Here is a 26,819-nt window from a genome sequence, read left to right as displayed (position 1 = left end):
ATCAAAATAAATGACCCTGTTCTGGGTGTGTGTAGTTGCTTGTGAGCGAGTTTTTGTGCGTAAATGTTTTTGGACAATTCTTGTCTGTGGCTATGACTATACGGCGTAATTGTATTTCCGGCGCACAATTTGCCGACAGACTTACGGTTACAATTTCCAGCATTTCCTGTCGGGAGATGTATCCGTTACCGTCCAGATCGTACATGGAGAATGCCCATTTCAGCTTCTGTTCTAGCTTGCCGCGCGACGTAACGCTCAGTGCGCACAGGAACTCCCGGAAGTCGATCGTACCGTCACCGTTGGCGTCGAACGTCCGAAACACGTGCTCGGCGAACTGAAATTCGTGGAAATGGAAAAAAGGGGTACAATGCCAGGTAGGTGAGAACACATTCCAAGAACCGGAAAGACAAATGTATGTTTTTTTTTCTTCTATTCTATCCCCTTCAGGGTAGATCAATCATCATTACTAGTCCAATTATCATCGATTTTCATTTCACAAAAAAAGCAACTGAGACAGCACACGATTCGCAGATAAATTTTTCTTTGTATTTGCTATAAAACAGTAAGTTAGCATCGGGAACATCTAAAAGAGGCGATTTTTTTATTGACTAACGTTGAGAAACGAGTAAGATGAATGCTACATTTTGCCCTTTTTTACAGAGTAGCTTGAGAGCACATACACCGAGAAAGGGAAAAGAAAATATTTAACGTAGAACAACAAAGACAGCTGAAGGTCACGAAAGGGCAAGGTCATTCATATCGTTCCCGTGAGAAAAATAGGAAAATGTGCACGTGAAACAAAAAAAAAATGCAGCGTTCGAAAGAAATGAACCGAAAAATCAAACCAAAACTCGGCCCAATACCTACTGACCCGTAACCAACAGATTTATGATTTTCGCCCCTTTTTGCAAAAAAAAGGAATCATTTCCCCTTTCTCATCGCTCGCACAACAAATTGTGCTCCACCGATAATGGTGGGCTCGAGCTGTGTTCCGCCATATAGCGCCAGAAAATGGTGGCGCACAAACACCTTAACTTTTAGGCTAAAATTTAACCCACGACGCGAACGAAAATGATTGATTGGTTTTAGTATTTTTGCTCGATGGGTTTTGCTCGGTTAATGGTTTTACTTTTTACTGTTCGAATTTTAGTATTAATTCTACAACCAGCCGATGGAGGCGCCTGGTGCGTATTAATAAATGATGTTTTAATGTTGTTTTAAGGGTAGAATCGATTAATGTTTGCTAATGGGATGATAAAGCCTACAATATTACTTAAATATTCCTTACAACTATTATGGAAAGTGGACAAATGAAGAATTAAAAGATTTTAATGTTTTCTTAATGGAGGCGCCTGGTGGTTTTCAGATTATTTCATGAAAATATTTAAAAAAAGTACAAAGAGAGAAACAAACATTAGCTGAAAATATCCAAAAACATCACAACCGATGGATGGACTTCGTTCATAATCAAATGAGAAGTAAACGCAAACAAGCTAAATGTGCCGTACAATGTAATTGGAAACAGATCCGCCGTAACAGCATTCAAATGCGACGGAAAAAAGGTAAAAATAAAATTTAATCTCAACCATTCCCAAAGCACAAGCTAATTACGCGGCGCGCCGGTTGCATTGCAGATTGAATTGGCTAAGACCTGTACGCCGAGGGAGCAACCGCGAACGCTCGTGCGAGAATTAGAACTTCCGTCGTCTGCCCGATCCCACACGGGAATCGGTTCCGGTTGCCATCCGCACTCAAGTGTCTCCCACAGCAAGTCGCAAAAAAGGGCAACTTTTAAACAATCTTCCACATCCTAATCCACTCAATGCGAAACGAACTCGACATTTTCCAGTGAAATGGTTCTATGAAACGACTGTACACAAAATACGAGGAAACTTGATTCAATTTCAAGCAACAACTCCCGCCATGAGATGGACGGCTTTGTGTGGATGTGTGTGAGGGGGCGCTTTTTTGTTTTGTTTTGCTGCTCGTGTAGGGGCGACCACCTGCTGCTGCTGCTGCTCCTGGAAGGAAGGCGGAAAACCCAGAAGGAAGATGATGGGAACAAACAGCCCGGTGATAAGGATCAAAGCGAACCGACAAAGTGGCATGCGCGCTTAGACCGTATCATACGAGATGGCAACAATCGTGCTAATGTTGCATATTGAAGTTTGAATATTTTATCTGCTGTTCCCACATCGTGCCGTTCGTTTGTTGTTCATTCCATTGGAACGGGGGATGGTGCCGGTTTGACTAAGAGCTTTGTGAAAAACAGACAAACACACACACATATTGGTGTAAATGGAACGCACGCAGACCGATGGTCCACGGTAGAAGGGCTATCTGATCGAAAAGGGGGAAAGGACAAAGGGGAAAAAGGGAGAAAACATAATTTTACACTCACCTTGCTGGCGTCGCCGTAGGGGAAGAAGTTGCCATAAATTTTCTTAAACTCCTCCACCGACAGATGACCGCTCGGGCAGTCTTTCAGGAAGCCTTTGTACCATTCTTGTATCTCAGCATCTGCAGACAAACGAGAAAGAAACAACCGGGTGTGAGAATAGTCACAAAAATAAACAGAGCGAAAAAAAAAACATCCCCATAAACAAATAAGCTAAACGATAAAATAAAAATGGTGACCGAAATGCAGGGAAACCGTAACGGTTGCACAACAGTGATGCCTCTTCGTTCGAGCTCGATTACGAACGACAATCCGACGTGTGTCAGGACGAGCAACCGTGGGCCATCCGTACGATGTGCTGACGTACATTTAAATATGATTTTGAGCAGCGAGTTTGTTTTTTTTTCCCGTAGCCCGTAGCACTTTTCACAGGGATTTTTCTGTGCACACATATCATCAAGAAATCGAATAACGATTACCTTATTTTTTTGTTTTTCCTTGTCTTTTCCTTTTTTAGCAAAAGACATCTCAGATATGAGTAAAACAAAATCGAATCTTTTGCTGTTTATAATGGTTTTTTTTTCTTCTTCCTGGTGACCGAAAACAAAATGAAACATAGCACAATAATGCCGTATTAAGACGTTTGGGAAATCGTTTCGAAAAGCAAGCGAAAATTTATTGTTTCGAATTCGATTATTTATTTATCCGCATTCACCAAAACTGGGCACCAAAAACACATCACACAACCGTGTTGTAGGCTCGTTGGAAAATGGTTTCGTATTTTGTTTGTCTGTGCGGATGAGACTCCATACACTCCATAGGTCCATAGTAGAAGAGAAAGAAATGTGGGGGAAGGAAAAAAAACCCATCGAAACGGAAGCCAAAATAAGCGCGAACGGACAATTCGTTTGTAAATCTTCTACCGGTTATTTGTTGTGTTGTGTTGTTGTTGTTCCTACCGTTCCGATACTTTCCGTTCGATCGACCGTTTCATGGTTCTTAAGAGAGTAATCGAATCGCATCGAGCGAGTGGAATGGAAATAAATATGTTATTGCACATGCCTGAACGTTCTGATGGTTCTAGAACGAAGAAGCTGTTTTTGTTGTTGGCCGGTTGTGTGCTGTGAATGGTTGTTATTGTTCTCCAAAATGATCCGCTTATCTGCTTCAATGGTAAACGGTTTTAAGTGAAGCAATGATTGCTTTAAAATCAGCAAGAGACAGTTTTATATCAATTGGAAAAAACAGAAAACCAATACAGAATTAAAATCTAAAGAACTGCCACAAAGAGAGCTTAAGTTGTCTAAAGTACAACTCGAAAAAAAAGAAGTTAAATCTCTTTAAAATTTTGCAATAAATAATAACAAGACAAATTAGTTTATTTTTTTACGATTCCATCTATACCATTCCCACGCCAATTGTCTAACATATCAAAACAGCTATCTATTTTATCTTAAACATCCTTCTTGTATGATAAATTACGTCACGGTTCGTAGCAACACAATTTACTTCACACACGTTTATCGTGTGCCCAATTCAACAACGAATGCCTTGTGTCAGTTTTGTTTTTCCTTCCCTTGAAGTGCTTACTTCATTTTTTGCGCCTTATCACGAACTTCATTGCACGGAGTTCGCCCCCGAAGGACTTAAGATCGTCGACAGTGCGGTGAAGCGCCCGACAGACACTTACATATGGTTACATTTACCATTATTTTTCACCACGATAACGTACGGTACGCGAGCGTGAGGCAACCGTATAACATGGCGTACATGTTTCTCTACAAATTACGAAATGAAATGAGGCATCAACATGCCATTTCGGAACGGCTCGTGCACTTTCCACTGTACAAAACCTGTAATGTAAAGCTCTGCAGCGTGCGTGGAAAGCGAATTACTTCGCAATCCGTATTGGGAAAGGAAATTGCACACACACGGACAGACAGACACACACGAACAAGTGGCAAATTAGCACGAACCTTTCCTACACCGTAGGGATGGAAGTGAGTGTGCCGAAAGCGAAGGATAAAGCCTACAAAGGATCCAAATAAAATAAGGTTCTACTAAAACATCTGGCCTGAGGGAAAGGAAATCTACACGACAGACGAAGAAAAATAGATACCCCGGGCGTGATTTATCCTTTTCGTAAGGTAACGGATTTTCAGGTCGAAAAATAGATCCTTTCAGGTCAAACCTGTACCGGGATGTGCCTTGGAAGGAGTGCAACCTAAAGAACCCCATCGCCTGGTACTCTCCCCCTCAGTCGGTTTCGGTTTCATTAATTTTGGCACCCAAAACGAAGGCACCAACAAGGTTTATTCAGCATCCTAGAGGAGAAAAAAAGCGGATGTACATTACACACTTCTTGAAAGTGCCTTACGAAAAAAAGAAAATGTAGATCCTTTGCCAATTTTAGGGTTCGGGAAAATTAGCTTCAAGTGGAAAGCATTTCGAACAGGCAATACAGCACAAGTGTGGGCCTCGAAAGTGGTGAATAAACTGAGAGTAATGGCAATACTTCTAGAAAGGATTCTTCCTCCTTTCAGAGCAAAAAAAAAATGACTACAAAGACTGAGATGAATTTGTTTTGTTATTTAATGATCCATTTCTACAGTCATTAACAATTGATGGTAATTAAGACCTTCTAGGTGGAAGCTTTTGTGATGGTTAAGAAACTTTGTCTATGGTAAAATATAATAAGAACTTGTGGATAAATATCTCATCATCAAAAAACATCGTTTGGCTTAAAAGAACTAGGCCGACGCCATCCAACATTAAGCGGTGCAATATATTTGATTGATAAAGTAATCTAATTATTTGTGCGGGAACTGAATTTGACCAGTATTTGGAGCACCGCAATCAATAAGGTTAGCAAAAGCCTGCCCGATTATCAGCGAATCGATTGATTAATAAAAACCGAACGCCAGTTCATGATCGTCCGTGATTCGGCGGAATCATCAATACGGGCCAAGTAAGGACGTCCCCGTTATTGCACACTATTATCATTTAGCCCATCACTTTCGGATCAACTGATTGCCCTTCCATCATAACGTGAAATTGATGGGTTTCAACCATGACGTTACCGTTACGCAAAAACGCTAAATGGAACGTGATTCTAAGACAGACTCGATTCGCCCTTTTGCACACAAACACACAGCAAAGAAAACATCATTCATCGCAGCCACAGACATCGTAAAAAAAACCGCGGCCGGAAGAAGAAATGGTAATAAATGGTTAAGAATGAACTCCACCGATGGGAGTCACAGGAAAACCGCAACGAAGCGATCGGAGTCGGAGTGTCGCTTTTGCTACACCGCTGCACATTGGTGATGTACGTGGTAGAAAGAGAACACTTTTATGAGTCCCAAAGCGTTCGATTTAATGAGCCGTATGGTGAAAAAAACGCACCGCACAAAGTTCACGCTGAAGTCAATATTGCACGCGAAACGCGGTGGAGGGATTAACGGAAACGGGGCCGCGTCGTTGAAAGCATTTCCTTTCTTTTTTTGTTCGCCCCTAAAACTAAAGCTCGTTGTGATTGATGATCGAGGCACGTCTGTGTCTGTTCTGCTCGGTCGTTGGTTTTATTGACCTGAACAGAAATATATCGAATACTACCTTCGCGCAAGGACATTAGTTCACAATGGGTGTGGGGCGTTTCCAGTTGGACCTTTTACCTCGAGCTTGTCTCGAAGGTCGAAGCAACGATAGTGGCAGGATTCAACTTCAGGATCGAAATGCGTTCCGGAGAAGGTGAGGTTTACCGTGAGCCACACCAAACGGAAACTGGATTTATTTGATTGAAGAAGATGTCGTTCGGAGCGACAGTCTACCGAACCTGTGACCGGTGATAGCGATACCCGATAGTGATCGAAATGCGCTGTGCGAACGACATGACCGTACACGCGAAACGGAAATGTATTTCCTGTTGAGCGTACCACACGTATCTGCCATCTGACGACGCGGTTCGTTCGAGCATCCGTCCGTTTGGTTGATTTTTTTTTCATCGTAACCATTTCACCACCCTTCCGGTCATGATTCTTGTTTTAAAGCGATATATTAAATAGTGACAGAAAACAGTTTTCGTACGGAATTCAACATGAATGAAATAGTTGATTTTCATTTGCAGTAGAAAGAATTGATTTTAAATACAAATTAAATCAACAAAATTGTTAAGGATACAACCAGGATAACGCTTGATTGCGCCTAAAAGTATGCAACACATGCTCATGAAATGAAATAAAGTTATCGAAGTTTTCACGCACAAGCGCACAAAAATGGCAAAAAATCAAGCAAAATTTTAATTGAATTCGAGTCGACAATACAATAGCAATGAGAGCTTACGGTTCCCCAACGCATACACACTTCTCAATCCGATACATTCAATTAATAACATACTGTGAGGATAATGATATGATCAACCTGCCTTTCACAACATGTTTCGCGCACTATCGGATAATGTTTTTTTTTGTTGTTTCACACGAAGATGACACCAATAATTAAGTTATTGCAAATGGAAAACATTACGCCACCATTAACGGAGCGGGACATCACTTCACATTACAAAATGGAATGTGCGGCCGCAGATGTGTTTCAATTTGGTGAACTTTTTGCTCCGACGCAATGTTTGTCATTTCGTTCTGCTCCTACCGCCCTATGCTGCTGTTTGTTCTGTCTCCTGTCCTTCTCGCCGGTAAGGCTTATCATTTTATTCATTGCCGGGACCACTTCACTTTGGCGTTCGTTTGGCCACAAGAACCCCCCACTAACCCCCCGTCCTTGGCTCGGGCTTAAGAACGATGAACGACCGAACGAAAAATGCTTCTGGGATCTGTAATGAATAATAATATCCTGGAATGATAGCTGGTCCACCTCGTTTTCCATTCGGAATGGGACGCGTTACAGCATTGCCATCAAAAAAAAGTCCGCACACGGATTAAGCCCCAAAACAGAAACGCTAAAAATATACGGACTGAAACCACCGTGAATGGTTGGCCCGGTGCCCCATACCTACCTGAGAATTCTGTGTTCTGCTTCAGGTCCTCCAACACCTCCGGCTTCAGTTTGCTGTTTTGCTTGCCCATGCTGCTCTGTGTGTGTATATGTTTGACGGGGTTGAAGGGATCGGCGAGGAACGGTCCGGTTTCGTTGCCGAGCGATGAATACACACTCCTGAGATGAGATCGGGGATCGGTAGGTTGCTGAGGTCCGCTTCCTTTGTCTCTGGCGTCGGGATGAGCAAACGTCAAATGCCTTTCCTCGCTGTACTCGACGAGGAAGAAAAGAAATTTATCTTAACTTGCGTTATTTTCACCGTTCGCAAGGCGTCTGTTTCTCTTTCGCTCTCCCTCGGTATGTCTCTCTCGCAGGATGGAGTTCTTTTTCCAGAACAAATAAGCAGACAAGTGGCCGGCGGTTAGGCTCGGTGGCTTTAGCGCAAATAGAAATGATTAAAGCACCCAAATGGTTCAAAATGCTGCCGCTTTCGTACGGCCGCTAGTGATAACGCGTCTTGTAGCGCTTCGATTCTTCTAGCTGTTTTTTTTAACTCTCCTGCCTTTCTGTTTCTACCTCGTCTCGCAGTGTTTGTTGTCTTTTAATGAGGTTTATGTGTTGCGTTATGTACTTCTCGCTTGCTTTTTTTTTTCTTCGTCCGTTCCTCACAGCTCTTGTTTGTCTTCGTACACGGCCGAACAAACGTCCTTCATGTGTTTGCGGGCTGCGTTACACTTTTCAATTTCTTAATTAGAAAAGAATAACAACGATTTATCTCGTCCGGTTGCTCGCCCCGTAGCCTCTGTCAAGCCGGTGCGCGTCTTTGTCCGAGTTGTGCCCGAATGAAACTTCACCGTGCACGTCCGGGATCCGATCGGGATTAGATTACGCCGATGTGAAGCTGTGAAGCCAATCCGTGGCGGTGTGTTTTTTCGTGTTCCAGTTGCTTGCTTCGTTTATCTTCACCACACTGTCGGTGTGATGTTTCCCCATGCACAAGACAATCATCCATTGCGCAGCGAATCCACCGGAAACATTAGCCATGGAATGGAATGGAAAAGCAGAAAGAAAAATGATATAAGAAAAGCTTGATTGGTACTTCGCTGTTATTACTTCGGTTATTAATGATTTTTCTTATTTCTATCGAAAGTTTTTTTTTTCTTTTCGCCCTGCTCCAAACTTATTCCACTTCAAACCTATTGCGGAGTGGAATATGCCATGGATTTTCGCCTGTTCCGTTCATTACGATACCGATGTGTTCGGGTTCGTTTCGTGCCGGTATTCACACGTACAAGCTGGGTGGATTGTGGCATGCCAACACTTTTGCAGTAATAGGAGTTTTTTTCCTCGTCTTATATTAGTTCTCACACGTTTCTTTTACTCTGCCGCTTTACCGGTTAGGATTTCTTTCGTTTGCAGTTTGGGCAACACCAACTTCACAACCAACGATTTCACGCATATCAGAAAATGGCAATCCACTCACCCAAGATTACTGGCAACTAGTAATTGACCGTTTTCCGTTTAATCATCGTTCGTTTCGAGATTACGATTTTACGGAACTGTACATAAAAAAGCTATTAACGATTGAAAGTAGTTTCCGGGTTTTCATTTCGGATAAATGAGTTGGCTGAAATTAGTTACTACAAATATTTTCCATTTTGTTAAACAAAAAGTCCTATAAGCTTTAGATATCCAAAAGCAGATAGGGTAAGTTCTAAGATAAACGAACAATAAAAGAAAAACTTTTCTTCCCTTCGTCTAAAAAAGTGATAAAGAGGGGACGCTTGATGCCCGGTCTTACATTCCCTCCGATGATGGATCGGATGTCGCATCCGTTCAGCAACATTGTTGTGTATCAGTCTTATTTCACTAAGCTTACGATGCTGCGAGCGTTGTTTTTTCCCCTTTTGACAGGAATCGCACCGTTTCTAGATGAACGGTGGGTTAATTGAATCTTTAGAGCGTTTTCCCCCCAGAGGGTACGGCGATGAGCTACTTGCCACATTGGAAGCAGCTTCCAGCGCACAGAGTCCTTATGAAAACGCACCCTACTTCACCCATTTACCGGAATGGTGGTGTAACACCATCGAGGCACCTTCCTCATTTAGCGGAAAGCAGCAAAAGAAAGCAATCGCTCGATCTTCCTCCCACTTATACTCTGATGAAGTTAGTTGTCGCTGTGGCTTTGTGTAGTTGAAATTCAATTTCCACTAATAACTACGGACACCGCTACGGAGGCACCAATACCTACCGCCACCCAGCACCCAAGGGGGGGAACAAACCCAATCAATTGCTAATGCATCCGCAGTAGTCTAAAGGGAAATGTAGTACCGGTTGGTTTTGTTGCAACAGGCACTAAAGGGGGACAGCTTTTTATAGCTAGCACTGAAACACTGTTCTCCCTTTTTCTATAATAAAACCGGCATGGAAAACACACGCCCAATGAAATTAGTTTCCACGATTGACAGTTATCCTTGTTTTAGGTTCACTTTTTTCCATTCTGTAAGTAAAATGTCTCTTTCAATAATTTGTAATACCTTCAAATGGTTTAATGAAGGTGAACGAATCCGAATAGGAAAGGTACACATTTACTTAAAGTTGTTGAAAACAATTAAATTCCCAATAATATTTCCAAATAAAATTTATAATACAACAGGTTACTAATAATCATAACAATCCACTAAACGATCACGACGCAAACAGAAACAGTGAAAATGGTACATTCACCGGATGGGTCACGGTTTTTGTTTTGTTTTATAGTTAAAACATGTATTTTATTTCGAAAACGATTGAAAACAGGCTTTTTTATTCGGAAAAGGGGATGTTCATACAGGGCGACGACAGTAACGACAAGATCCGGAGCCTTAGGAATGGTTTTGTTTTGTTCGTCTCAAAACGCTCATCATTTCATTCACGGGGAAGTACGTGACGTTCGTTATGCTTTTTTTTTGTTAGTGTGGGGTGTCTGTATGTATGTAACGTGTTGTCCCTCTGGTTTTTGTAGAGTATGAGTTAAAGTACAAGAAATGAACCGAACACAGCCAGTAGAAAAATGTAAAACAACTAGCGAAAGCGCAATATTTCTGTTTTAGGAAAGATTTTCCTTACCATTTTAAGCTTTGTGTGCTTAATTTGTATGTTTTTTCCCATTCTCTTTTTTTTTTTGTTTTGTTTTGTTTACAAATGCTTGAAGTGTTTGTTTTTCGTTTTTTGTGTGTACCTGTCTCCAGTAATGCTCTGTTTTATTATTTAATATTAGTATTTTAATATAGAAAAAGAAAACATCCCATCAACATCACACATGCTCTATACTTAATTTTGTAACGCTCTGTAACGTCTTCCTTTTCCACTGACATTCCACTCTCCTTTTGCTTGATCGTCTTCGTTCTTAAACAGTGGTTTTTTTGGGAGGGAGGGGCGGAAATTGGGATATTGGGGATGCAAATGTAGTTGTCTTATCTTTTTTTGTTTGTTTGTTTGCTCTGCTGCAAGGAATTTCTGCGGGATTTGAGATTTACGTTAGCGTTTAAATATAGTTATACGTGCGCAATCTTTTGCTTCTGGCCACTTCACACATACACATCATACCAACACTACCGATAAGTATTTGCTGGCTCGTCTTATCGTTCCAAGCGTTTCCACAGTACAATCTCGAAATGGAGTTTTACACATTTAGAGTGAAGAGTGTGTGTTTGTTATGTGTGTGCTTCGATTAAATTGTTTGCATATTTTCGAGTCTTTCGCCACCGTCCGTCAAATCGTGTTGCTGGCCACCCAGTTCGGCTCAATCAACTGTTCTCCGCGGACCGCGAGATCTGTCCACAAACCTATCCTTTCTTAAAGGGATGTTCAGCTACAGCGAATCTGAGCGTGACGTGAGGAATGGTGTTGCAGTGGCTGCAAATGCACGCGTAGTGCACGCTCAATATGTTTCTTTTGTTTTTTGTTTTGGTTTGTGCTAGTAGACACCAGTTAAACTTGTGCAAAAATGAATATTTTCTCTTCCTTTTTTTGTTTTTATTTATTAGTATGAGCTTGCTCTCTCGAATTTGACATCTAGTTTTTTTTTTGGTTGGTTTTTTTTTTGTTCCTTGCGTTCGTATGTGAGTGCATATTTGTTTTACTTAATGCCTTTTTTGTTTTGTTTCTTTCTCTTATATATTTAACACTTTTCGTTAGCTGTCACGAACTTCAAATTCCGCCTCCTCTGCCCACCATACACAGCAAATCACTAATGGGGAATAATGATCCGATTACTCTATGTGTTGGTTGCATGTTGTTTCTGGGTTGTCTTGCTCTGCATAATATAAATATATCAACAGTAGTGCTCTTAGTTTCAATCGTCGCGCCTTCTCTTCGCCCGGTGCAGTGTTGCTGTTTTGTGTGTAAGATTACCATTTTATTTTGCTACAATGTTAAATTTGTCTCTTTTACGGCCTGTCAAGCGAAAGTGCTTTCCATGTTCATGTGTTTTTTTTTACTATAATTCGATTCATACACCATGTGTCCACAATGCTGCCAGCGACTAATGCTAGGAGCTATTGCCAGCTCTTGTATCAGTCGGTCACGCAGCTTCTCATCCGCTTCTGGGGTTCCTTCCTTTGGGGTTCGCTAATTAAAGCAGCATTAATTTAAGCCATTTTGCTGAAATTTTGCAATTTGCATTTTATAACCGCTTATGGCCGAAGCTAAAAGTAAACTTTACAAGCATTTATAAGAGAGGCATGTTTTCATTCCAAGCTGTATGTAAATGAAACACAATGACTAGAAGTTTTAACAACAATATAGCACAACAATGTCCCTCTGCAAACGTAAACAATGTTTATAAATATTGAAACAAACAAAACCGAACTGTACAAAACGATGACAAGAAAGTAAAAGATGTTTGAACTGTAATTTCCTTTCCTTGTTTTGGAAAGTATTCATTAATGATCACATTTTTAAAGCATCATTTGATTGACGAATATAATCCGAATTATGTCGCTGCACTGTTTGAGAACGATGGAAATATTAAACATTGTCGATCAATATTTACAGTGCTGTGAAGAGCATCAATAATCAAACCAATGTCACTGTGTCATGGAAAATCGTGTCCATTTTCTGTCATGCTTTCGGTGAACAAATAATCAAGATAATTGTTTGCCGATATGGTAAACTCAGTGTACGATGGACACTTTTACATGGCATGTAAGAAAAGTCATTAGTCTTGCGACGATTTGTACGCATCCATTATGTGTTGGTGGCCCCATAATTGATTTGGTAGCTGGAATTATGGAAATTTGTGTTTAGCATTGTATTTATGCAGTGACAATATCGAAATATTTTGTCTCACATCGCTCTGCTGTGTAAATGCTGCGAAAATCGTTGATGGCTTCAGTTTAACACATCAAAAAGTCTTGATTTTGACAAGTTTACTGTAACACTAGAGTGTTTTTTTTTCTAGCAATTACTAACACCTTGAAAGGTCAACGTGATATAGGAATGTAATCGATAAGAATCGGTCCCAAAATTGAGAAAAAAATTGCTAAGAAAAAATGCTTCCAAGTGTATCACAAAACGACGACGCAGATTTCTGATCAACTGAACTAGAAACATCATTTTCATCTCTTCAGTAAACATTTCGCTAAAAGCACACGTTTGTGTGCGCTTGCTAAATGGAAGGAACATTTCATGAAGACATAAAGAATAATGTAACGAATGTGAAATGAGAGCACAACAAGAACGCTTAACTTTTGCATAAACAAACAAACAAAATGGAATAAAACCGTTCCTTTACATACATGCCGTCGTTCCATCAACGAAAATCTATGCATTTTTGCTGCGTTGCTGCCGAAGAGACGTTCAAATATACATACAAATAAATATGAATGAAGTCTTTCATCGGTAAAGTTCCATCGTTTTATGGGAAGGAGGGCGGGGAAAAAAAAGATCGCACGCACTTATTTATGAACATCCCTCGCTCGACATTAAAGAATCCATACAAAAGGGAGATGCGACAAAAAGAAACGCGCTGCCGTGGATGGAATTTCTTTTTTCTTTTTTTTTTTTTTGCTTGATAATGAGTCTACCCAGTGCGAGAAGAAACGCTTTGCTTTTCATATCCATAAAAACACGCATACACACACGCACACAAACGTACACAAACGTACGCAAGAAAAAAACGCACAGATAACCACACAAACACATAAGAAAGTCATACAAAGATGGAGATGTTTACGCAAAGAAATATTGACAGCCACCGGAACCCATTGTCAGTTGCGTTGGACGTCTTGTACGCCAGGGCACCAGGAAAGGGAAAGATTTCGGCCATTTTGTAGCACCGGTTTCGCTGTAATTTCATGCTACGCCTCGGTGTCATCCTTGCATGGCCTTGTGTGGTTTTATGGTTTCTCGCCAATGCTTTTCGGGGGGTCCTTGTTCATCGTCATTGGCTGTTGTCTTTCACTAAGCGCCTTAATGTATGCTTTACGCTTTCTTTTACCATTCCGCACCAGTTTCACATACACTCTGGTCCATACAAATGTACTAAAGAAGGAAACTTCTGTTCATGTCTCTTTTCATATACTCATTACGTCCAATGCGTCAATTATCGGCACGGTTCGCTGTGATAAATATCTTTATAAGCGTAAAGAGAGACACGACACTGAACCGTGTTTATGTGTGTTTTGCAAATTTGTGCGCCTTCTTTTGTGTGTTTGTGTGCGCGGGATTTTGTGAAATATGTTTCTTAATCATGGTTTCTTTTCGACCTTTCAAACCATTCACCATCATCACGATACACGGTTCGCCGTTTGAATCCTTCCTATTGGTGACTAACGAGAAGCTTTTAAGCACGCACATGTACACACACACACCGGTTGCGCATATACACGTCTATATCCTAAACACTCCAATCCTCCGTTGGCCTGATTTTAGAGAAAAAGCATCCAAAATAAATGTTCCCATAGCTCGGGCTATAGTTGCTTCTTCTAAATCGACTTTCTGGTCCATCGCTACTCGATGCCATTTGCCGGCAGAGAGAGAGTAAGAGAGATAAAGAGAGAACAAAAACAATAATGACGCTTTTCCTTTACAGCCCGACATTTATCCTAGATTAGATCTTAGCTCTTGTAGAGAGGGGCATTACATACCCTTCGATTGACTCGCGCTAAGAGTGTGTGGACGTGGCGCATATACATGCATCAGTTCACACCAACACACACACACACGCACACAACCGCCCACACTACTCTTTGTATCAAATTCTCATCAATATATCATTACATCGTAGCATCAACATCAGCAAATGGTAGGTTTTTTGGACGCTTGGCAGGACGTGAGTACTATTACAGCTAAATGTGGTTAGCGCTCGCACGCATAAATTCCCTAAATGGTTGTGTCTTTCCTTCACGCTTCACCCGATCGACTGTTCGGTCCTGCGTGTGGAGGTGGCTTTCCATTTTCTTATTAAATTTTCATCGACCACGAGGATAAACACGACAAGACAGTGCCCGACAGAAGCCACCACAGTCGCTGCAAAACGCGCTCTACGGAAATATGTTCCATACATTACATCCCAATCCTAGACTGTGAGATGGTCTACTTTCCACGAACAGGGATGATGGAGTGAGGCTAGAGTAAAGCAAAAACTCTGATTGAGAGGTGCTGGTTCCCATGAATGTTTCTGTAAGTTCCATGCTTCTTCGCAGAACACCACTCGGTTGTACAGTACACAGACAGACAGACAGACAGACAGACAGAGATAGAGAGCGAGCAGGGTTGGAATGAAAGCTAAGCCCGTTTGAAAACTTCGATTCTAATCGAGCACGAGTTTCGGGACGCAACTTCTAATTGTAGCGAACAAGGACTTTACGTGTCCGTGCTAGTCTTCTGCTGATGGTCGGTGTCGCACCGGTCTATCATATCGTATGATGGTTCGTATGGATCGTTGCGCTTTCTACTTTTCGTCTAAATATATGTATATATCTATATATATATATCTATATCTCTCTATATATAGTACTGTCATCTTGCTATATTATGCTTTTTATCGCTTCCCTTCTCATTCTCCCTAGTTTCGTAAATGTTTGCTTCTGGATAGTTGCTTTTCTCTCAATGCTCGGTTCGGGGGTTTTCTTTTTTGTTCTGTTGCCGTTCTTAAGTTGTTTGTATGCCTTTTTTTCATCTGTCCAGCTCTTGTGGTTTGTTTGCTTTGCGCTAGGATGTGTGCAAAAAGTATGATTGTATGGTGTCTTATATATGGCAATGATGGGGGGGCGGGTGTACGTGCCCGCCGTACGGGGTACGTGTCCCGCTTACGGTGCGAGCATTTTCGACAGTTCTTCGTCCTGCAGACAACCCTTCAGGAACTCGTCCTGCGTCAGCTGACCGTCGTTATTTTCATCCATCTTGGCGAAGATGTTTTTCGCGCGCTCCTCCGCCGAGTCGGCCGGTTTGTTCGATGAACACGCGCCAAGCATATCGTATATTGCCTACGGGGGGAGGGAAGAAGAAAAAGAAAAAAAGCAACATAATGTATTAATATCAAATTTGGTTTTCCATTTATCGTATCATCGAACGGAGAATGGTCATGTTTATCAAAACTTTTGCGGCATATTGCGGTACACAAATCCATCACTGTCGAACAAGCAGCGTAAGAGATAGAGAGAAAGAAAGAGAGCAAGTCCACGACCGCGTGTATAAAATGATTTTTAAATTTTCCTTTCACCAGCCACCAGTGGAAAGCCCGAACGATGGTCTGCTAATGACATTCAGGTGGGTTGGTGCGGTGGTTGTAGGTTTTGAAGCGCTCGGGAATCGAAAATTTTCCCCGTCAAAAACAAAATCCTGCCGCTGCTCGCGGGCAGATGGATATCATCAATCACGCAGCTTCTCTCTTTACTGTGTAAGCGCAAATCTTTTCGGCAAATTTTTCATACAGGTCGTCGCCTTCACGTTAACTAGCCGCGCATGGTTTATCGCGCAATTTGATCGATTGTAATAGCTTTATGGGCCGCTTGGAAAGTGCCGCTATGCCGTTTAACATGTTTGTTACAAAAGTGGCACAAAAATTAAACCCCTTTCAACGAAGTACCGGCGCAAGAAAATGTGGAAAGGTTGCCAAACTTACAAACCGTAACCTTTATAACTTTCGCAAGCCTGAGCTTGACGCTGTGGCGCCTGTTTGGAAGACAGTTGGGCTTTTCCACATGACGCCAACACTGCTCGGTGCGTTGTTGTTTTTTTGCAAAAAGTTATAATAATTCATCACACAGCAAAGCAAGAGTAAACCATGGCGTGGAGTAAACAAACTTTCAACATTACATGAAAATTACTTGCACTGTTAATTGCAACCATTAGATGCCAGATTGAGTGCTTGTTCTGGTTTCTCGTGACCTCATGAATCCCCTAGTCTAGCCGGGATAAACAAAGTGCGTTGCATCATGCCCAACAGGCGCGAAAAGACATTTCATTTATTTATTTTTAACTTTGACAGGAACAAATTACAATTACATCGTGATGAAAATGGGGCTTCATATTTCATATCTTCCTGTCACACTACAAAAAGGAAGATTGAAATTCCGCACACAAACGGAACGCGGCTACTGAATCATCGACGAATTACTCAAGATTTCCACTGCAACATATTCGAGGCTTAGTGTGGAGGGGGAGTGTAACACCGGAGTAGGCCGACCGACAACCGAAACAAGAACCATGATTTATGATCGCTGTTTATCTTAATTACACAGCACTCCGTGGTGGTGCGGTAGGATGGCCCACCCGACCCCCCACCCGGCGCGCACATGTATACGGCTACTGTACTTTACAAAAGGGCTTTTGCAATAAATTTTCATCGTCTTCATCGATTCGTTGCGAGTGCAAAAGCGAAAGCCGTACGAACGTACGAACGTCGGGAAAGGGTTTTCCACCACCTTTTTGCCATCTGATGCGGACGAGATGTGTAACGTCATTGCTTCAACGAAACGGGGCCCGTACTAGCAGCAGCAGTAGAAAGCTGGTGAAGGTGAAATTTTCTAACAACCCACAAATAAGTTCTGAGGTTAAATTACAAGCTATTAAAATGGTTCGTTCATAAATTCATTCACGAGGCGTGTTAGGCGGCGGCTTACAGTGAGGACAGACAGATAAATGTACAGCGGGGTACATATACGGGTGAACGTGTGTTATGACGATGAGCTGAAATGTGATCTGCAGCGAAATGTACAAACACACCAGATCCCACAAGGCGAACGATGAATTATGAATGCGTACTGCGTTCATTTATGAGGCAGGGAATGGGGCGAAAGAGCAGATGAGGATCTTGTTGGAAATTCATAAACTGTATTTAATTTTAATGTTTAATTTCGAGTTTCATATACTAAAATATTTGTTGAATAACATACTTTTAGACTTTGGACAATTTTTTTTAATAATTTTAAGGTGTTTATATCAAAATTTAATCTTATTTTATTAACTGTAGTGACTTTTTCCTTGGTTATTTTAATATACTTCACAATAGTGGATCGATGAGCTTTCCACCAGTGTTGACATCCAACCATGTCTGTCCAGAAAGAGTCAAATAAAATATTGGACACGTTGTTTTCTATACGACCGAACTAAACGGAAAACCAACGCACAACACAGTGGAGCAAATATTTCTTTTTTTTTTTCGAACACACATCACCACAACAACCTAATCCGTCGTTGCGATCAAATAGCGAAAGTAAAAGCTTATGGCGTGTGTAGCAGGAACAACATGGCAAATGCAAGCACGTACGACAAATACTTTAAGAACCATATTACTCCGTCCGTTTCAATCGTGACTTGTCATGGTGGCAGCGTTAAAACGGAAACGTCCGCAACAGCCCCCCGCCGGGGCTGTGAAGTAAACGGTGTGTGGAAAACCGTACACAGGATGCAATATCGGCTTGAGGAATTAGCTTTTAAAAAGGGAATGCCCTCGCTCACTCTCTGCCGACTACCGTAGTCCACTCAGCAGAAGAGCTTTTTTCCATTTCACAGTTTATTTATGTTTTTTTCAACTCTCTCCCTTCTCCCTGGTGCCTGTCCCCTTGGCCGTGACCGTTTCCGCTTCGGGTTCTGAATCTGTAGTACTTTCGGTTGAACGGCCGGCTCTTCATGTCATCATGCTATCTTGCATGGTCGGTGCAATTACAGCACCGGTCGCCTGAGGGGAAACTAGAAACGGCTCTGTCCATTTTGCGAATGAGAATTTAGATGCACCTGCCACCAACACCGGCCACCGGCCGTACCGGTATCATCATCATCTTCATCCGATTGAGCGTATCAGGGGGTGGGGGACTATGCCGTTCCCCCGGTCGGTACCCCAGTAAAGAAGTTGTTAAAGAAGGTTTTAGCCGAGCAGACACGAATGAAATTGCATGTCCTCGGGGTCCATATACCGTTGACCGATTTTGAGATCGAGCGCAATGCATTCATAATTCATTGATATCTAGCATCAGGTGGTCAGAGAAGTGGGGGAAAAAAGCGCTTCGTTTACAGGGCCATGTTGAGGGATTTCGAGGGTTTCTGACTTGTGACCTCCACAAGCTCCACTAGCTAGAAACAGCGAATAAACGCAATCAAATGTAATCGGAAATAGTTCTGAATTTTGCATGTGACATTCACTGTAAAAAAAGGAAACTAAAAATAAATTTAAAAAAAGATGCACAACAAGTTGGAAAATGTGGAAAACATCTCAACACAATCATTCTCCTTGAACCTTGATTGTGCAAAAAAAAGAAAACCCTCAACCCTACTGAACCTGCTAAAACCGGTAAAGGACCGGATCCGGTGAGGCCCTTCTACAAAAGGGACCCTTGATAAAAAAGCTCTTCCGTTCACTTCTTCGAAGGTTTTGGGATCGAACCGGGTTAAAGAACATTTGGCCATTTTACATTCTGTTCACAACTTCCGCAACCTCCTTCGTCGATCCGCAGGCAACTCAAGGATATCATCAACTATTCTTCTGTCGACATTACTGCTTCTTCGGTTGTTACTGATTTTACTCGCTTTCCACCACCAGGTGTACCAACGCTAAGCATAAGCAGCATGAGTTTCGTTTTTCCTCTCCACTACCCAGAGTCGGGATTCTCTTTTTTACTGAAGAACCATAAATTTTACGCAACAAAGAAACAAAACATTATCCAGCAGGGAAATCGAATCTGTACGAGATCCTGTACCGTACGAGCAGTGTGCGAAATGAAAAGCTCTTCCATGTTGGGTGACACAAAGAAGTTGCCTTTTTTTTGCTCGTTTGTGAAACACAATTTTTCGCTTACATTATCGACAAGAAATGTTTTTCCATCGTCTAAATGTGTCCAACGAATGGAGCTACGAATGAAATGAACCTATTTCTTCGATAATTTTACAAAAAAAAAAAAACGAATGAAACTGGTCATCCGCTTTTGCTACACAAATCATGAATCCTTTCTTAATATATTGCTCAAATGATCTCTTGCAACAGTTTCAATCTAGGTCGGAATGCCAGTCACAGAACGGTGGATCGAGACAATTTTCAATGCTGACTGCTTAAATTAAATTATTTCCCCGGGTTTTTTGTGCTCGTACACTGAATAACATCCTGATTCGAATACGAAATTGCAAGTGAAGTGAAGTAATCGAAGCGAATCGGCGAAATTCAAATTTGTTTTCCTGCTTTCGTTATTCGTTATGCTCATTCTCTACGTTCCTGATTAAGGATTTGAGGATTTCGCATCGTTGGGATGAGATTTTTCATGAGAGAATATTTCATTCGTCCCCTTCTACCGGAGAGCGGCAGTGCTGCCAGTGAGTGCAGCAATAAACGATATGATCTCTGCTAGAAAGAAATCAATCTGAGGCATCGATTTTTGCTACGATAATGTGCAAATCGGGGACCACCCGATTGTTGGGGTGGATGAAGCAAACAGCGATAAACTAATGAATATTATACGATTTCAATCACGGTTCTGGTAGCTGGATGTAGCCACACGATGAACCGCCAACCGACGGGTAAACCCTTCATAAAGCAGACACACAAAATTCGATAGGATTTTCACCTTTACTTACGGAGACATTCGCCATGCATTTCACTTCTAAATGTAGCTATAAAGTAAGTATTGCACAATCTTCTTTCGTGAAGAATTGTTACCATCCTTTGCATTAATGAATTTTAAACATTACGTCAAGCAATTCAATAAAATTCAATCCACTTCATTGCTGATGCAAATGCTATGCGTAAAAGTGCATTCTGCCTGGGTATTCTGCTGCTCGATTCTCTTTCAAGGTGAAATTTCCCTTTTACCGTGTCTCACACAATGCAAGCTACACCTTGCTACCTTTCACGGTATAAAGACCCGAGGTTCACCTATTATTCTCCACCCGAGTAGTTTTTGTGGGGAGTTACAATTGCAGCAGCAAAATGCATAAATTTTGCAATCAGCTTTAGCTTGAGAGTGCACTACACTCCATCGTACACTGTTCGATAGACGATGGTTAGTGCTTGTGGTAAGGAATCGAGATCGAGCGTCGCGTGCGCGATGGCTTAAACATAAAATTTTTTTTTTTCGTTTGCGTTCACTACAGAACGCACGAAAAACACTGGTAACAAAGGCAAAGCCTTAATATTACGGATTTTCATTATACCCGTTAACTGCGTCATAGTGCACGAGAACCGTGTAGTACATTCTACTTCCTTTTGGACCGCCGTCACACAAACACCCCTTTTTAGGGGTGATGAAAGGTAGTAACAATGGTAGGTGTAACCGCACTGTTGCTCAAATGGCGCCACCATGTCTTCTGGTGGAAGCTATCACACCACCTCCATCTATCGACCTGTGCACCTCTAGGACCCGTGTACTACTCCTGCATAATGATACACCGCCATCGATCGCAACAACCGCGGCAGGGATTGATTTTAATGGAATAGAGGAAAAAAAACGTCGACTGTAAAGCATGTAAAACTCCCTACTTTAATCTTCTTCACCACTACTGGGTGAAACACCACTTTTAATTGAATGTAGGGTGTGTCCATGGTTTATGTATTTTATTTTTTTACTCATACAATTATCTCGTACGGGTTTTTTTCCATTTCCCCTAGGGGTAATTATGACACCGGTTTTTGTCCTTTCCTTATCGCTTCGATAAAAAAACTGCTTTATGTACCGTTCTCCTTCGTTTGCCTTTCCGTCGAATAAACATGAGCGTTCTCTTTAAAACAGGGTTCAATTTGCACCCTTTAAGTGTGTTTGTTGACGCGTAGCTTAAAGGTGAAACTTACCTGCACTATTTTAGTCATTTCTTGAATGTCTATTACGCCGTTACCGTCTACATCGTACATCCTAAACGCCCATTTTAGCTTCTCCTCCGGTGTGCCACTCGAGGTTACATCAATAGCTAACAGAAATTCCTGTAAAGAAACGCGAATTAGTAACAAAATAATATTAGTATTAAAGTTACAAAATCAATCAAATATAGCTTTAAAAAACATTATGTAACCTAAAACAAATACGGAATTATTAAAAAAGGAGATAAAAAAATAAGAAAACAACAAAATATACATAAAAGGATAATTTGAAAGACAATCCGTTTACTATTCAAAATTCAGAATGATAGTGTTAAAGATAACACGAAGAACGAATCTCAAAAGTAGATAATAACATGTAGATATCTGCAAACCAGAAAAAAAATAACAATTCACTTCACGATTGAAACAAGAAAAGAGTTTATACACAGCAAAAGAAAATGGAAGACGGCGAATAATCTCGTCAGCCTTCAGAATGGTTACAATAAAGCAAAACTAAGAAAGAAAAAAAAAGAATCACAAAGAAGATAATAACATTAGCAAAGGGCGTGAACAACTAATACCTAATGAAATTTAATTCAAGGAAAACATCTTCCGTAATTAAAGCGCTCAATTATGCAGATGTGCTTCAACTCTGTTCCTTCAGCGCGTGTTTGCCAGCAGAGACCGATCGACCGACAAGGTGGAAGCTCGAATCTTTGCATTTACACAGCCAAACCAAGGAGGCAGAATATAGTTGCAGCCCGGCTATGGTAACGCCGCTTGAGTGCTTGATTGTTTGCCGAACCAACAGAGCACGATATAAGAAAAACGCTCGGTTATTGTGGAAACTCAAGAGACGGCAAAAGCTGCGGTGCCGTGATTCATTTAAATCTACAACCAATTCAACGGCTCTGATCCGGCGAGAAGAAAAGCTTCGCACGAAGCATAAAAATCCTTTCCCGGTCGAGGTCCTGCTTTGAATCTGCGCAAGCAAGACGGCAACGGTGGCAAACATTGGCACGCAAACAACGCGCCAAACATCAAAGTGGTTCCGAGTCCGTTATAGGGAAGCTATGTCGAATGGCTTCATTCGCTGGTGGAAGCTTATCTTGTTTGTGGCCGAAGAGTTCTAGTGTTCCGCTGCTCACAACGTCTGCAGAAGGAATGATCTCAAGATGGGAAAGCCATTTGCTCTTCTATTGCGACCTCAAGTATGGTGACACTTCTTCAATATGGTAATGCGGGCTAGTCGAAGGATCGTCTTTGATTTAGCAAATCGACTTTTATTCCTCGAATGCCGACTACACACTGTCTAGTCGCATTGTGTACGAGGACTCTCGGTCTCGGCCATTTGGTGCGGTGATTTGTCGTGTGAATCGATTGAGATATCTTCTTTCACGAGGTTACGGGGAGACTTGAGGTGATGTTTGATCTGCGTCGAACGATGTTATGGAGCAGATTTTTCCAATTTCCTGACAAAGCTTTATACAAACAAAATCAGAATCAGAACCCCAAAAAAACCCGAATATCTAGATCCGGATCATAGCCTTTTGTTCCCCTGCTTGGAGGTAGCATTTTAAATTTCAAACACCCCAATTCAACACAAAATGTTCGTAAACAGTTTCAAAATTATTTGCCACACTGAATGAAGGCATCAGGTGTATAATTTGAAAATACAGTAAATATCATACAAGCCAGCAGAAAACATATGCATAACACCGAATGGAATGTAGCACAAGCAATCCGGCTTTTGTGTTGCTGCTATCACAACCCAGCAGAACGGCAAACCTGGCATTGGGGAAAGTAAATAGCGGAATACTGGAACGACGAGTTGCACGTTGCATATTTAACATTCACATTTTCCATCCCATGAATATTCCACCAAACTTCTTGCTTTAGTTTAGAGCAGCATGCACCACATCGACGAAAAATAGGAAGGATTGTGTACAAAATGACACACGGGATGCGAAGGGGATGAGTACGAGGGCAAAGTTCACCACCATCATCACGAATCATCTTCCAGTTCTTGCTTACTGCAAACGTGAACAAACGTGTAGCGACTCGGTATCTTGTACCGCAAAACTATCGGGGCTGGTCTGGCGGTTATGGATATGTACGTTTAAATTCTAAAATTCCCGTACAGACAACACTGGAGTACATTCTGCACTGGAGTTCCCGAAATATAGCAGATTGGTAATGCACTGGGGAAGATTTAGGGGGATTGAAATTTTTCATCCAATATCCTGCTAGTTATCCCGGCTTCACGAGATTGTACGAAAATATGCATAAAAATTGCCCAGACTTATACGTAGTACCTCTTGCACAGTTCCAAAATGGATATTATATTCTATCCGACAGTCATGCAGTACGAACTAACAGCATTGCCTCAACTCATTCACTAGTTGGTTTATTTGCCCAATTTTGTTTCATATTTCATATTTCAACTCCCCCGAAGCATGTTGTTCTACAGAGGGAATGGACGTTATACTAGTGAAAGGTCTTCAAAAAGTCAATTCCGGACAAAACGAGATAGGTCCAACCTTGCTTGGGTGTCTTAGGGAAACACATTTTTCTCATATCGTTACGCTGCATCGAAGATTCTTCCTTTTTGCACATACATTCCAAAAGACACTAGTGAAGAATATTACATTTCCCCATATCCTTCGTCCAACAGCACGATACCTTGGTACCGGGTAACACTGGTGATGTTGGAGATGATCGTGGAGGAAATGGATTCGTACTGTTCGACGGATACGAGATCCCATTTCGAAGTACTCCATGAATTCGTGATCCACTTTGAGCTATTATATAAACGCTGGAAATACGTTTTACGATCGTAACCGTAACCCATATGTCAAACTTTTCAAATCGTTCTTCCCACTAGTGGATGGTTCAGAATGCGCCTGGCAGCGTTTGCTGGTGTCGAGGTCACGGCTATTGTAGCACGTTCACAGCTTATTGAAGCCTGACAAATGAATGCCGGAACAGACCAAAAAAAGCACACATATTCCACCACTCCATCAAGCGATTGTACATGTGGCCCTCCGGATGTGACCCGGGTAGTGTTTTCTCCTTGCCGCAGGCATGCAATTCTTCTCCCAAAAAGCCAAAGCCAGTTGACTCCAGAAGCCGAAAGATCAAGCAGCGGCCAAGACTAAGGGTACGGGGCGCACACTGGCACACGAAAACAAAACAAGACCCCCACCACGCGAAGGGGGATAACAAACATGCTTAAGAGGACATTCTTCTTCGGATGTTGCGCGCGCGTCATACTAGTTGCGAGTGAATTTTGGAGTACCGGTTAAGAAATCTCGGCACTGTGTTTTTTTTCCAAGAAGTGGAACACGATACATGCGAACATGACGAACGACCGCCTAAAACGGCAGCAGTGCTGCGGCTTCTGTTTTCAAAAAGCGCTCCGAAAGGCATGTGCAACATCACACCAAAGGACAACAACTGCGGCAAAAGATGCTTATTAGCGTCGAGTTGTTACAGCATTTGCATACACCAAAGGGGGTGAAGCACAACCCGGAGGTTTCGTGCGGCCTAGGCAGACATCCGACGACTACACACGAACGCTCGCTTTCCATTCGGCACCACCACAGCATGACGACATCCTCCCCGTTTTGGCCCAACAACACCCCACTCCTAGACGAACACGGCCACCCGCGCCGGAGTAAAATTCTTGGAAAAATGGTCCCATTTGTAAGGAGTGTAAAAATGCTCCTATATTCCCCGACCTCCACCACAGAAACTGCTAGAAAATCTGTAAACCAGAGCATTTGTTTTCTTTTGTCCTGCCGCTTCCACTCCATGGCGTTTTCTTTCCTCCGCCTTGTCCTTGCACACTCGTCTCCTACACGTGGGAAAAACCAAGAACCAAGGGAAAGTGGTTTCGCTTGTTTTTTTTTCTCTCTCTCTCTTTTTTTTGTTCTACTCGCTTGTTATTATTTGTCCACAGGCTCTTCGGGAAACACAATAGGAAAGTTGCGCACAACAACATACATACGCGCGTACAGACATAACTAACCTTACAAAGTTTCTTTTTTTGTTTGAGTCTATCTTGAAGGCACGCTCGGTTAACACTAGCTGGAAACAAAATATTTCTCTAGTATAATTTTCAATTTTGAAACATTTTCCTTCTTTTCGGTTACCCTTTCTCTTGTGTGCCTTTTCATTGTGAAAATATTATACAGCAAAGTTTGCATTCGCCTCATTGGCAATGCATAGGACGTTGCTATTGCCGATGTGAAAATCTACACAAAGGCACTCCAAATGGGACGGAAAAAAGGCATCGTAACACACCACATTATATCGATCGCTCTATCTGTCTAAAAATTGAGTTCCATCTCAAACCATTCACACTTTAAACACTTCATTCACGCATGCCATTAAGCACGAGCTGTGAGCGTTAAATCCACTTCCAAAACCCGAAATCCTTCTCCCGGTGGAAAACGTCGATTTAAACACTCTTCGCGTCTCTTTTTTTCTGCTTGGCACATCTTTCCCCTCATCCTTCCCTTTTTTCCCTAAACACCAATACTGAGGGGTGCGTGCAAGGATCGTCAAACAACCCACCTCTCGGGGACGATATCTACGGGCCGGGCCCGTTATTTCATCGTAATGCGAAACGCACACAAAAACCACACAGGGTAGGGTCTCGACCTGCCCGCCGGCAATGAAAATCCGCACGATTCTGATTTCATTTTCGCACCGACTAAAACCTTCAAAAATTTCTCGCTCTTCCCTCGGGTGCCGTACGAAATCTCGGTTCTTGTTGTTCTTTGCCCGCTTGCCGAGATTTCATTGCTTGCTGGGATTGTCGCTGGGCCCCAGAAACTGGAATGTCACCGGTATAGGATGTGCTTATCTGAGCATCCCGAAAGGAGGAAAATAGCGGCCTATGTAAGCGTACACGTGGCACAAGATGAATGGATACATTTTTTTAGAGCTGGAAAAGTTTTGCTTTTAATACTGTCACGGAGAATCCGGTGACGTTGTATATACACCACATGTTTGCTCAATCAGAACTGTTTTACACAATCCATCACGTACATGTAAAACAATCTAAATTGCTAAGTCTTACAAAACATTGAAGATTGAATGTCAGGAGATCATTTTGTCAAAATCTTCTGAAGAGACAACATTTAATTCTGAGGCTGA

At 41.9% G+C, this 26,819-nt stretch overlaps 2 protein-coding genes across 13 annotated transcripts in view; both read right to left on the bottom strand.

Annotated features, from left to right (window-relative positions):
• The window catches only part of LOC125768625 (neurocalcin homolog), a 116,898-nt gene that overhangs the window by 7,746 nt on the left and 82,333 nt on the right, over positions 1 to 26,819 (bottom strand). For 4 of the 5 annotated variants that reach the window (XM_049436573.1, XM_049436570.1, XM_049436571.1 and 1 more), the window contains exons 3-5: positions 7,410 to 8,360; positions 2,402 to 2,520; positions 146 to 334 (exon numbers count right to left, since the gene is read on the bottom strand). In XM_049436573.1, the coding sequence (XP_049292530.1) occupies positions 146 to 334; positions 2,402 to 2,520; positions 7,410 to 7,479 (378 nt within the window). In that variant the 5' untranslated portion in view covers positions 7,480 to 8,360. The remainder of the gene's footprint in view (positions 1 to 145; positions 335 to 2,401; positions 2,521 to 7,409; positions 8,361 to 26,819) is intronic. The other variant, XM_049436575.1, reaches the window with a different exon arrangement.
• Positions 10,132 to 26,819, bottom strand: part of LOC125768624 (neuronal calcium sensor 2) — a 96,421-nt gene continuing 79,733 nt past the window's right edge. For all 8 annotated transcript variants that reach the window (XM_049436561.1, XM_049436567.1, XM_049436569.1 and 5 more), the window contains 2 exons: positions 21,651 to 21,779; positions 10,132 to 15,861 (listed from right to left, as the gene is read on the bottom strand). In XM_049436561.1, coding sequence (XP_049292518.1) covers positions 15,685 to 15,861; positions 21,651 to 21,779 — 306 coding nt within the window. In that variant the 3' untranslated portion in view covers positions 10,132 to 15,684. The remainder of the gene's footprint in view (positions 15,862 to 21,650; positions 21,780 to 26,819) is intronic.

This window comes from Anopheles funestus, chromosome 3RL (genome assembly GCF_943734845.2).
Source record: "Anopheles funestus chromosome 3RL, idAnoFuneDA-416_04, whole genome shotgun sequence".
Lineage (NCBI taxonomy): Eukaryota > Metazoa > Arthropoda > Insecta > Diptera > Culicidae > Anopheles > Anopheles funestus.
The sequence above is the reverse complement of the archived record's forward strand: the minus strand, read 5'-3'. Positions and strand labels throughout refer to the sequence as shown.